Source organism: Balaenoptera ricei, chromosome 1, assembly GCF_028023285.1.
Source record: "Balaenoptera ricei isolate mBalRic1 chromosome 1, mBalRic1.hap2, whole genome shotgun sequence".
Taxonomy (NCBI): Eukaryota; Metazoa; Chordata; class Mammalia; order Artiodactyla; family Balaenopteridae; genus Balaenoptera; species Balaenoptera ricei.
In genome coordinates, this window is record NC_082639.1 from 152,125,169 (window position 1) to 152,138,398 (window position 13,230).

Genomic DNA, 13,230 nt, shown 5'->3' on the forward strand with positions numbered 1-13,230 from the left:
GAGTAGCCCCTGCTCGCCGCAGCTAGAGAAAGCCCGCGTGTAGCAGCAAAGACCCAACGCAGCCATAAATAAATAAACAAACAAACAAACAAATAATTTTTAAAAAAAGAAAAGCATTGAGGAAGTAAGGAAAAAAAATGAATATTACTGATAATCTATTCCACATTTTCTTTTTCAGAAATTCCATCTAGGTGTCCTTGATATAATGTGACTGTATATTCTAAGTTCAAATATGTTTTACTTTTATAAAATTCAGAGTACTACAGATACCAAATATTAGCCTATGTTTATTTTAAAATGTGATAGTGCTTGAAGATGTTAAACATAGTGGTAGATAATATGCAGAACAAACATTAGGTTCTTTTTTAGGGACACACAGTGTTAAGACTACTCATAGTACAACTCTTGTCTATCATTTTATTTTATTTTTAAAAAATTATTTATTTATTTATTTATTTATTTATTTATGGCTGCATTGGGTCTTCGTTGCTGCATGCAGGCTTTCTCTAGTTGCAGTGAGCAGGGGCTACTGTTTGTTGCAGTGTGCAGGCTTCTCATTGCGGTGGCTTCTCTTGTTGTGGAGCACGGGCTCTAGGCGCATGGGCTTCAGTAGTTGTGGCTCGTGGGCTCTAGAGCGCAGGCTCAGTAGTTGTAGCGCACGGGCTCAGTTGCTCCGCGGCATGTGGGATCTTCCCAGACCAGGGCTCAAACCCGTGCCAGGCAGATTCTTAACCACTGTGCCACCAGGGACGTCCCTGTCTATCATTTTATAGTTATAAGCATAAGTTTTTCTCTGCTATTCTAATATTTTCACGGTCTTTTTATTTATCTAGATAAACTTAATAGGACACTTGTTTTAATTAGATTACAAAGTATTCTAAGAAAGATTGAGCTAAGGTGAATAGTCCTAACAGATTGTTGTCCAGATAGCATCTGCATGTCTTTTATGACTTGGTATTAGATAAAAAGCGTAAAATACTGTTTGACGGTTTCTTTGCAGCCCCTCGTATGGAAAACTTGAAATGCAGAGGAGAAACAATAGCTAAGGAGATCAGTGAAGCCATGAAGGTAAAAGCTACATACTAAATTATAAGTGAATAACATGTGTGGCTAGGTGTTTGCTTTTAGCATTCATAGGTGTTTTAGTCTGTTGTAACAGGAATTCTCAGTAGTCTTTTAAATAGATCTTTAATGAATTTATTAAGTGATAGTAACGTTCAGAATAACTACCATTTATTAGGCACCTACTATGTGCCAGTATTATACCTGGCTTCTTTAAAGGTTGGTTATATTTTTGAGTTCTGAGAGTTAGCAATCCATCAAACAATTCTGGATAATAATACCAGTTAACATTTAGTCAGCATTTAGTATGGATCAGGCACCATCTAATTGCTTTACATGTACTATATTTCCTCATTTAATCCTTACACTAACCCTCTGAGATAGGTACTGCTACTGTTTTACAGATAAGGAAACCAAGGCACAGAGGGGCTAAGTAGATTGCCCAAATAAATAATTGTGCCAGGATTTAAACCCTAGATGTTTGGCTCCAGAGCCTATATTCTTAACCACTATATTATACTGTGTTGACGCAAATAATCAATAAACAATATACAGTAAGAATGGAAGAAGAGTTTTATTAGAGCCAAACTGAGGACTATAGCCCAGGAAACAGCTTCTCAGTAGCTCTGCTGGGACTGCTCCCAAGGGGTAGGGGAGGAGCCAGGATATATGAATTTTTTTGGCTGCAAAAAATGTGGTCAAGGTTACAGCTTGGTAAAAGATTACTGCTAACCACAAAGAACGGACATCTCAAGTAAATGAATTTAGGATTTTTTCTGTGTATGGGAAGATGCAAGAATCTGGGGTCATTGAAATTCATCCTTAAATATGCATCTTAACTATCTAGAAGCCTGTACATCCAAAGAACAGAATGCCTGAATTCCCCTGAGGGCTCACTGTCTTGGGTGGCTGCAGTGGGTTGCAGCTTAACCCTTTATGTAAGTGGATGATGAACAAATTCTTTTCTTTAATGATGAAAGCAGATGTACAATGTATGTTTGACAGGCCACAAGACAGGCTGTTTCAGTTAGCATAAAGTTCAGGCTAAATCATGTATAAGCCAGAGTGATTTCCCCATACCTCAATATGTGAAAATTTCTTCCATCAACTGCATATCCAACTTGGAGTTTTAATATTATTATCATAAAATTGTTTATATTATTGACATTTATTTTGCCCAAACAGAAAATATTTAGATTTCTAGTACATGAAAATTATTTTAAAACTCCTTCAGAATCTCCTCTGTTTTGATCATCTTCTGTAACATTCTTTTGTGGTTTGTACTTATGCCATGATTTTCTGGTACTCACACTTCTCTCATAACATGTTCTTAATCAGGAGTTGGCAAACTGTGGTGGGACAGGGTAAAATCCAGCCTGCCACCTGTTTTTGTAAATAAAACTATTTTGGAACACAGCCATGTACGTTCATTTACTTATTGTCTACGGCTTCTTTACATTACAACAGGAAAGTTGAATACTTGCGACAGAGATGTAAAGGCCCTCAGAGCCTAAAATGTTTACTGTATGGCCCTTTACAGGAAAAATGTGCTGATCCCTGCTCTTGATAATTAAGATTTCTAAAACACTTACTATCCTAAAATATGGAATTTCAGACATTAAATTTTAAACTCTGAAATTCTGTTACCTCTTATTTTGCCAGAGTTTTATTTTACTACCAGGCATTATAGGAACAGAACGTATCTTTTTAGTTTTAGCTTTTTGTTAAAATTCCTCAGCTAAAACTGGTATTTTAAGGTAAAGTTGAATATCTATGACCTAAAAAATTAGGTTTTAGAAAAAGCCTTGACCTGAAGAGTTAAAATACTCAAGTGTTGTGTCTATCTCTGTGTGTTTGCGTTTCAACCTGAGATTAATGTTAAGTATTACTGTTGTTTGTTTTTTAAGTCCTTACCTGCATTAATTGAACAAGGAGATGGATTTTCCCAAGTTTTAAAGATGCAGCCTGTTATCCAGCTCCAGAGAGTCCACCAAGAAGTGTTTTCCGGTTGTTGTAGGAAACCAGATGTTAAACCTGAGAGCTTTATAGCACAAATAGAAACCACACCAGCAGAGACTTCTGCTAGGAAAGACACTGACTTGGTACTGAGAAGAAAGCGAACTGAAGACTGCCCCCAGAGAAAATGGTATCCACTGCGGCCAAAGAGAATCAGTCTTGACACATAAACTCTTTTTGTTTATCTTGGGAGTTGAGATTAGGCACTATCAACATTTAGATTCCAGCTTAATGCCCAGACCGGACTTCATTTAAAACAACAGATAAGTAGTGATTCTTTTATACAAATACAGTAGCTCTGTGCTGGGGTATGATGTAATATTGTATTTCTTTCCTCACCTTTGCATTGATAGTCAGTGAAAAGCGTATTGTTTGAATATTGGCACAAAGCCTGTCAATGGTCATTAAGAGTGCAAACTTTTACTGTCCTTGAATACCATCAACACTTGGCTGCCTTACAGCTTTTATGCAATTTCAGAAGTAACATATTGCATTGGGTTTCCTGGATATACATCTTTCTTTTAAAAAAAGAGCTGTGTGACAGTTGTCGTTATTTAAGGGCTGAAAGTCATCATCAGTTCTGCACAGGAGCAGATGCAGTCCTCCCCCACCCCTGCAAAGCAGTTTGATTTATCAAATTAGCGTGCAGGTGACAAGACTGGCTCTGACTTTGTTACTCTAAGTTCTGCTAATTTGGATTTGTGGGATTAATTTTAGGATTTTTTGGTTTTGTTTTGTAAGATAAAGAAGATGATTATTTGTGTACAAATTTCTCTTAGAAATAAAAATTGGCATGTAGCCAGTGTTTCTTACCCACACTTGTTTTCCATAGATCTCTTAACTTTTAAACATAATTTGACTTGCAACTAATAGTTTCGTTTCAGGATTTCTCATTATTTCTTTGTAAATGACTCCAGGTCAAAAATATATATCAGATTAATACATTAAACAAATTGTCATTGTGGAACAAATATAGATGCAATCATACTGAACTATTTTACATTTAAGAATGTTTATATATCAAGTATATAATCATGGGTTGAAGTCTGAGAAAGCTATATTGCCTATACTTCTAACATTAACTGCAGTTTCTTATCTCTTATTGTGTCTCTTACATTGATACAATGTAGGCAGGGTCATCTGATTTGCCAGCTGTTTCCCTATTAATGACTGAATACCTTCATTCCTTTGCAGAGGAATTTACTAATCACGAGGCTGGAAAATCTGTACTTCTCTTGTTCATTATGTCTTAATAATCATAAAAGTCTAAATGTGACAGAAAATCTGTCTCAGTGAAGAAAACTTACAAAGCTACTTTATCGCATTCTGTATTTGAATGTTACAACTTGAGATCTGTATATTTGTACACAGCAGTGTGTTTTTTATTAAAATAATGTACAAAGACTTCAACCTTATACTGTGTATTTTTAAAAAATTAACTTATTTATTTATTTTTGGCTGCATTGGGTCTTTGTTGCTGCGTGCGGGCTTTCTCTAGTTGCGGCGAGTGAGGGCTACTCTTCATTGCGGTGCACGGGCTTCTCATTGCGGTGGCTTCTCTTGTGGAGCACGGGCTCTAGGCGTGTGGGCTTCAGTAGTTGTGGCTCACGGGCTTCAGTAGTTGTGGCTCTCGCAGGCTGTAGAGCGCAGGCTCAGTAGTTGTGGCGCACAGGCTTAGTTGCTCCGTGGTATGTGGGATCTTCCCCGACCAGGGCTCGAACCCGTGTCCCCTGCATTGGCAGGTGGATTCTTAACCACTGAGCCACCAGGGAAGCCCCTGTGCGTTTTTAAGAGTAGTCTCAGGCCTTCTTGAGCGCAGGTTTAGTTAGATGGTAGATCAGCACCTTGCATTTCAGAACATACTAAATTTCACTTTAAAACTGTTTTGAGTCTACAGAATATTGCTATACAAATGCAGTGCTAACTTTTTCATAGTACAGAATTCTGTATGAGTAATTTCACTTCAAAAGCATGCAGACAAAAGAATTATTGTTAATTCTCCTACAGTAGATAATTGCATTGTGTTTACATAAGAAAATGTCTCCCTTTTTTAAGAGATTCATATTGAGATACATAGAGTTTAATGACTTGATGTCTTAGATTTGTTCTGAAATATGTCAGCAAAGAAAAAAAAGGAAAAGGACTAGATTAAGCAAGTGTGGCAAAATTCTTGATAATGTTGGATCTGTGTGAGGCTCTAATCTTTCTACTCCTGGGTCTGGAAATTTTTGTAATTAAAAAAAAGTTTTGTTGTTTTTAAAGTGCTCCGACAGGCAGCTGAAACTTTTTTTTGGGGGGGGGGGGTGGGAATCGAACCCACACCCCCTGCATTAGAAGCACAAAGTCTTAACCACTGGACTGCCAGGGAAGTCCCTGAAACTTGAAATCTTTCAGAGAGCCCCAACTTTCACTCCACAGTTATAGCAGATTTACAAATGAAATACCATTAGGAAAGAAAATATATTAGCATTATTAACTAAGATAAACATGGCTGATATCAGTAATAATATTGATAATATACATTTTTAAGAAGAGAAATTGTGTTTCTGCATAGACCGAGAACTAAGCTAGCTAAGGTGATAAAAGGTCAGAAAGTTTATAGTTGCAGGGAATGTTGAAGGAAAGAATAGAAAATCAAATATTGACCTACCTATGGTAAAAAGAAGGCTGGATTGGATGGAGTCTTAAAATTTCCTTTCAACAAAATCAGAGCCAAACAAACAAAAAAACACAACATGGAAAGGTTTTAACCTCTTCCACTGGAGAGAGAACACTGTTAAAGCAGCTGGTTTCTGAAAACATTGAAGGAATATCTGTGTTTTCCAAACTTCAGCCATTAGAAACTGTATTAGTCGGTTTGAGTTGCTATAACAAAATACCACAGACTGGGTGGCCTAAACAACAGAAATTTAATGTCTCACAGTTCTGGAGGCTTGAAATCCATGATCAAGGCAAATTTGGTTTCTGGTGAGGTTTCTCTTCCTTCATGCATGCATTGGGGGTTGGGGGATGTTGGTGTCTTTTCTTTTTTTTTTTTTTTTTTAAAGTAAGCTCTTTTTTTTTTTTAGTTTATTGATTGATTGATTGATTGATTGCTATGTTGGGTCTTTGTTTCTGTGCTAGGGCTTTCTCCAGTTGCGGCAAGCGGGGGCCACTCCTCATCGCAGTGTGCGGGCCTCTCACCATCGTGGCCTCTCTTGTTGCGGAGCACAGGCTCCAGATGCGCAGGCTCAGTGGTTGTGGCTCACGGGCCCAGTCGCTCTGCGGCATGTGGGATCTTCCCAGACCAGGGCTCGAACCCGTGTCCCCTGCATTAGCAGGCAGATTCTCAACCACTGTGCCACCAGGGAAGCCCGGTGTCTTTTCTTATAAGGACATTAATCTTATTAGATCAGGGTTGCACCCATATAACCTCATTTGACCTTAATTACTTCCTTAGAGGCCCCATTTCCAAATACAGCCACACGGGGGGCAGGGTGGGGGCAGGGTTAGGGCTTCAACCTATGGATTTTGAGGGGAAGCAAACATTTAGTCCATAACACTAGATAAGAGAAATCTTTTCCTAGACCTCTTTCTCTGGGTCTTTATGGCTTGGGCTGCATAGAGAACAAAGCCAATGAAATCAAACTTTTAATTTGCTTCAAAATGTAGCTATCTCTAAGAATGAGCTTGTTTGACTTCTATCGAAGGCCTTGGTTTTTCCCTACACACCTTCATTCATTTGTTAATCCATTCAGCAGATTCCTGTTAGTCACTACTCAGTTCAAAAGTCAGAGAGATTCAGAGCATAGTCTCTCAGCCAGATCATCTGCATTCAGATTTCTGCTCTCCTGTTATTAAATAGAATTGGGCAAGTTGCTTAACCTCTCTGCACTGCAGTGTTCTCATATGTAACATGGGTGTGATGATAAAACCCACCTTATAGTGTTATTATGGGAAGTAAATGAGTTCATAATATAAAGTCCTTAGACTAGTACTTGGCGCATAGTATACATAGTAAGCATTCCATAGGCATTATTATTACTTGGGTTGACAAAGGAAGTGAAAAAGCCCATAGGATAAAACTTGTCTTCAAGAATCTCATATTCTAGTGAGGAGAACAAGCATGTGAACAATGATCGTGCAATGCAGCAAATGCTATATAAATGTGTGTGGAGGGAACTTTGGTGAGAAGTCATGGAAGTCTTTATGGAGGAGGTGACATTTGAACAGTCTTGAATATTTGAGGCAAATAATCAGGGAGGAAGATTCCTGGCAGCCTGAGAGAATTTCTTTTAATTTAATTAATTAACTTATTTATTTATGGCTGTGTTGGGGCTTCGTTTCTGTGCGAGGGCTTTCTCTAGTTGCGGCAAGTGGGGGCCACTCTTCATCGCGGTGTGCGGGCCTCTCACTATCGCGGCCTCTCTTGTTGCGGAGCACAGGCTCCAGACGCGCAGGCTCAGTGGTTGTGGCTCACGGGCCCAGTCGCTCCGCGGCATGTGGGATCTTCCCAGACCAGGGCTCGAACCCGTGTCCCCTGCACTGGCAGGCAGACTCTCAACCACTGCGCCACCAGGGAAGCCCCAGCCTGAGAGAATTTAACAAAGCAGGTGGTTGTGAGGGAGCATTGTGTACTGGAGGACCATCAGGTAAGTCTCTCTATGTGGGTCTTGTTTAAAGAGGCTTGCTACAGGTGAACCTGAAGAGAGAAGCAGGATCAACTCTTAAGAATTTTGTACTTCTTAGAATTGGTGATGAGGAGCCATTAATTTCAGCAAATGAGGGGAAAGGAAGTGGAAATCCATTGAATCCATTTTCCTCCTTTTGTAGCATTTACCCCAAAATAGCAAAAGAAAGAGAAACACACGCATCTTTTGATGAAACCAGGAGATATGTTGCCCCAAACCTTAGCATATGAAGAAGGAAAGTGTATGGAGGAAAGAGAAATGAATTAGCAGATCAGAGGAAGATCAATCCTAAGTGTCTGCAGAGAGATGCACTGATAAGAGAAATCCAGTTTTCCCCCCAGAATCTCTGAACAGTTGAAGAATGGAGGACACTACAACACCACAAAAGGCTGAGATGAGATGGAGGAGCCTGAAAAGGAGATTGTGTCCTTATCCCCTCCACTCACTGTCAGTAATTAATCTTCACCAAAGGAATTTGTTTTCTGAAAAACTGAAGTAAAGATGCCCTGGAGAGAAGGGTGAAACTCAGTACAAAAAAATGGGCAAAATGAAATTCTGCACTGGAATGATAAGACTTGAAGTTCCAGAATACTGGCAGCCTGGCTCACACATCTTAGATGGTCCTTCTTTAGAGAAACTGAACAACCCCCAGAGAAAAGAGTTATAGACAGTGATATTTGGAGGTCCCAAACCACATTTCCAGCTGGCCAATCCAGTAGCTCTACTTTAGTCTCTAAGCCTCACTTACATAGAGCTTCTAGAAACATTTTTGTATGTATTTTACTCTCAAAAATGAATAGACAGGGACTTCCCTGGTGGTCCAGTGGCTAAGACTCCATGCTCGCAATGCAGGGGGCTTGGGTTTGATCCCTGATCAGGGAGCTAGATATCACATGCCACAACTAAGAGTTCGCATGCCACAACTAAAAGATCCCGCATGCCGCAACAAAGATCCTGTGTGCTGCAACTAAGACCTGGTGCAGCCAAATAAATAAATGTTTTTTAAAAATTAAAAAAAATGAACACATAATGAAAAACAGGAAGCAACCCAAATATCCATCAATGGCCGAATGAAAAAATAAGTTACGGCATATACACATAATGAAATACTACACAGGAATTTTTTTAAAAGGTGAAATTACTGATACACGTAATATGGATGAATCCCAAAGACGTTATATTGAATGAAAGAAGCCTGGCTTGAAAGAGTACGTACTGTGTATGCAATGACAGAATAGGCAAAATAAATCTATGGTGGTAACCTGTGGGGAAAGAGGAATTATTAACTGGGAATGGGCACAGGGAACCTTTCTGGGTGACAGAAATGTTCTGTATCTTGATCTTAGTGGTGCTCATATTGCTGTATACATGTGTAAAATTTCATTGACCTATACACTTTAATTTCTGCATTTAATTTTATGTAAGTTTTATTTTAAAAAATAATAAACACACAAATGGAAATTCGCCAGACATTTGAAGGAGGCCTCCAAATGCAGAGACCAAAAGACTGTGAGTCCCACAAAGGCAGGAATCTTTGTATCTAAATACAGAGTACCTAAAATAGTGCCTGCAGGGCCCATGATAGTTTCTTAATGCATATTGGTTAACTGAAAACAACACAAAAACCAAAGGGAAATTAGGACCTCAGAAACAAACAAACAACAGATAAATACAAAACAGAGTTCAGAATAATTACTGCTCTCCCAGAGATAAGAGGAGATAACTGCATCCATTCAAAAAATGCTATTAAAGAATTTAGTAAACAAAAAAGAGTTCTCAAAAATTAAAAGTTGAAGTGTAAAAGTTGAAATAAATTCAGTAGGAGAGCTGAAAGATAACATGAGAATTTCCCCAAAGTAAAACAAAAAGATTAGAAGATGACAAATTAGAAAGCAAAGATAAGAATAAAGAGAATAAATTTAGAGGGCCAATGTCGAATTGATAACCTTCCCAGAAAGAAAGGGCAGAAAAAAACAGAGGAGTCAAAATTATCAAAGAGGTAACGCAGTTACCATATGACCCAGCAATTCAATCCTGCGGTCTAAACCTAAGAGAACTGAAGGCATGTCTGTGCAGTAACTTGTACATGAACATTTGTAGCAGCAACCCAAATGTCTTATCAAGGGACAAATGGATAAATAAAATGTGGTATATCCAATTGATGGAATATTATTTGGCAATAAGAAGTACAGTACATGTTACAATGTGGATGAAACTTGAAAACATGCTAAGTGGTAAGTCACAAAAGACTGTCTTTTGTATGACACCATTTATATGAAATGTCCAGAATAGGCAAATCTATAGAAACAGAAAATAGATTAGTGGTTGCCTAGGACCAGAGGAAGGGAGAGGGTGGGAGGAACGGGCAGTGACCACTAATGTGTATGAGGTTTCTTTCAGGGGTGATGAAAATGTTTTATAGCAGTGATGGTTGCTTGGTGAATATACTAAAACCCATTGAACTGTATAGTTTAAGTGGGTGAATTGTGTGTTACGTGAAGTATATCTCAAAAAGAGAGTAAAGAAATAGGAATAATACAAGAAACATTCCTAGATAGCAAGACTCTGGAGGATGAAAGCTGAGTATTCAACACAAGGAATGAAAAAAGACAAGAAACAAAAAACAAACTCACACCCACCAAGGCACATAACTGAGAAATGTTAGATAAAGAGAAGTTCCTAAAAGCTTCCACCAGAGGAAAAAGATCATAAAGAAAAGGGAATTGGAATGGCATCAAACCACTAAATAACAATCCTGAATCTAGAAGTCCCTGGAGCAATACAATCTGGAAATTCTCAGTATAAGTGATTTGCAACCTAGGACTCTATACCCAGCCAAACAATCAAGTGTGAGGTTAGCTAAAAGCCATTCTCAGACATGCAATATCTTTTTTTTTTTTTTTTTTTTTTTAAGGAACTCCTTTATTTATTTATTTATTTATTTTTGGCTGTGTTGGGTCTTCGTTTCTGTGCGAGGGCTTTCTCTAGTTGTGGCAAGTGGGTGCCGCTCTTCATCGCGGTGCGCGGGCCTCTCATTATCCCGGCCTCTCCCGTTGTGGAGCACAGGCTCCAGACACGCAGGCTCAGTAGTTGTGGCTCACGGGCTTAATTGCTCCGCGGCATGTGGGATCTTCCCAGACCAGGGCTCGAACCCATGTCCCCTGCATTGGCAGGCAGATTCTCAACCACTGCGCCATCAGGGAAGCCCATGCAATATCTTAAAAAAAAAAAAAGAAAAAAAAATTACTTCCAAAGCATCCTGTTTGGGGACACTTCTAGAGGATGTGCACCACTACAAAGGGTAAACCAAAGAAGAAACCCATGGGATCTAGGAAAGAGAGGCTACAAGATAGCAGCCAATTCAAGTCCACAGGACACTGTTCAGCAGATCTGGAGAAGAGTCCAGTCAGACCAGGTTGGAATATGAACATGTAAGACTCCAAAAGAGAGATTTTGGGGAGAAGAAAATATAACTGGCAACATGGAAAATTTTACAGAAGAGGTATTTTATAGTATTCAGATGTTCAAAGAAACAAATCAAATCAAATATCAGGCAATTATTCAGTACAATAAAAGCAGAAAGTTGCACAAGAAAAGAAATGTAGTAATAGTTGGCTCCACAGTGAATAATATTTATATAGACATAATAATGTATACTCCAAATCTGAATTCAATAAAAAATCGAGACAGTTATATTGGGAGGGCAAGAGGATTGGGAATTAACAATGAGTACAGCATGAGTACTGGACATTTAGAACAGACAGTGGTCAAAACACTGGAGCAGGGGATCTGGAATGCCCGCTTATCTGCTGGGTCCTGGGGAAGTCCAGGGTTTCCCAGGATGGGAACTGGAGCAGCCAGGGTGACAGCGATAGGATGCTGAGGAAGCTTCTGTACCAACCAGTACAGAAGTTCATTTTGCAGTGTTGAAACAACTCATACGGTTGTAACTCTGACCGTCTGAATATCAGCCACGAAGTGGGAATGAAATCTTTGTCAATGCAAAGTGTCTAAAATAGCCAACTCAAGAGATAGCCGGAGGTGGATATTATTCAGTAAATGCCAGAAAAACACAGCTAAAAGAGTGAAAGTAGCTAACTTTGTGGATGACTCTAAGTGGGAAAAGTGGGCCAAGGGACTGATATTTTTTGTTATAACCCTTATAACCCTTATAGATTTGATTCTTTATGTGCATATAATACTTGCATGAAAATAGATTTGATTTTTAAATGATTTAAAAACTATAACACAAATGCAAGTGAATATGAATTGTCTTTGGCACTATCTTCTCTTCTTCCTATCATTGAGAATTAAGAAACGAATTGTACCCCAGAGGCTCGCTCAGCCGTTTCAGTTCCGTTATCTCAGTATATTTCAGATAAGACTGTTTTTAGCTGTCAGTTTTGGTTTCTTTGGAGTTGCCCCCTGCCCCCTGCTCCCTGCTCCCTGACCATTTGTTCTGCAAACATTCTATTATCAAGCCTCTGTGTACAAAACTGAAGAAAAAAAAAAAATCTTTCTAGAGAACCACTAAAGGGTTAGTGGGGATTTTATATGAAAGGATTTGGGAAAATTAATATTATATTCATTTGAAGCTTCAGGGTTAAAGAGTCCTCCTATAATTCATTGCTGTATCTCTAAGTTGTTTGTACCCAGTGGGCCCTCCACTAATATTAGTTGAATGAATGAATGAATGATTTCATATTGCAAATTTCTAACTTTTCAGTTTCCCTGTATCACAGTCTCAGGCATTAATGACCTGTGGTATTCATATTCTTTATTAATTGAGTTTAGAAGACAGTCTTCCTAGCGGGAGGCAGGGGAGTGGAGTGGGGAGTAGGTGGGTAGCTGGGGGATTTCAAGTCCTGAAGGCAAATCACTGGGAAACTCCCCTGAATTAGAACTCTGGAGTCTTCTGGCTACTACCATTGAAGTCTAGTCCCTGTATCCCTGAGGATGTCAGAGCAGAGGAGGGCATACACACCCCTCAGACTGACTCCCTGCTGCCAGCAGATATATTTGCCCTCTGGCCCTCCTTTCCTTTGGCTACTAGGTGGCCTGGGGGAGCCAGGTAAGGAAACCTGGCTCCTCTGGATCTCCTGCTCCAGCCGATACCTGTGACTGTGAAGGCTCAGGCCGACTGTATTATCACCTTGACTAGCTTCATTTCAGAGACTGTCTCCCATGCCTTGGAGCTCATACCTAGTCATGGGTTTTAAGGCCTCCGTTGTTGCCCACACATGTGGCTCTGTGGCCCACGTCTTCCGCCATGATGGCACTGGAGCTTTCTGTCCATTTCTGCTTCTGGCGTCGTCTGGATGGGAATCCCCTTCACCAGTCCGTAAGTATCTGAGACTTGGGCATTTCATTCTTCTGGTTCCTTCAGACTCTTCTGAGGTTTAGTTCCTCCATGAAGCAGCCGGTGGTTACCCTCGCCCTTCAGGGCTCTTGCTGCCTGCATCACCTCAACAGCGCCTGGATC

General features: G+C 39.5%; 1 protein-coding gene across 1 annotated transcript in view; it reads left to right on the plus strand.

The window, feature by feature from the left end:
- Positions 1-4,482, plus strand: part of NSL1 (NSL1 component of MIS12 kinetochore complex) — a 53,819-nt gene extending 49,337 nt beyond the window's left edge. The window contains exons 5-6 of the mRNA XM_059938318.1: positions 1,001-1,068; positions 2,970-4,482. Of these exons, the coding sequence (XP_059794301.1) occupies positions 1,001-1,068; positions 2,970-3,248 (347 nt within the window). The 3' untranslated portion in view covers positions 3,249-4,482. The remainder of the gene's footprint in view (positions 1-1,000; positions 1,069-2,969) is intronic.
- The last annotated feature ends 8,748 nt before the right edge of the window (positions 4,483-13,230 follow it).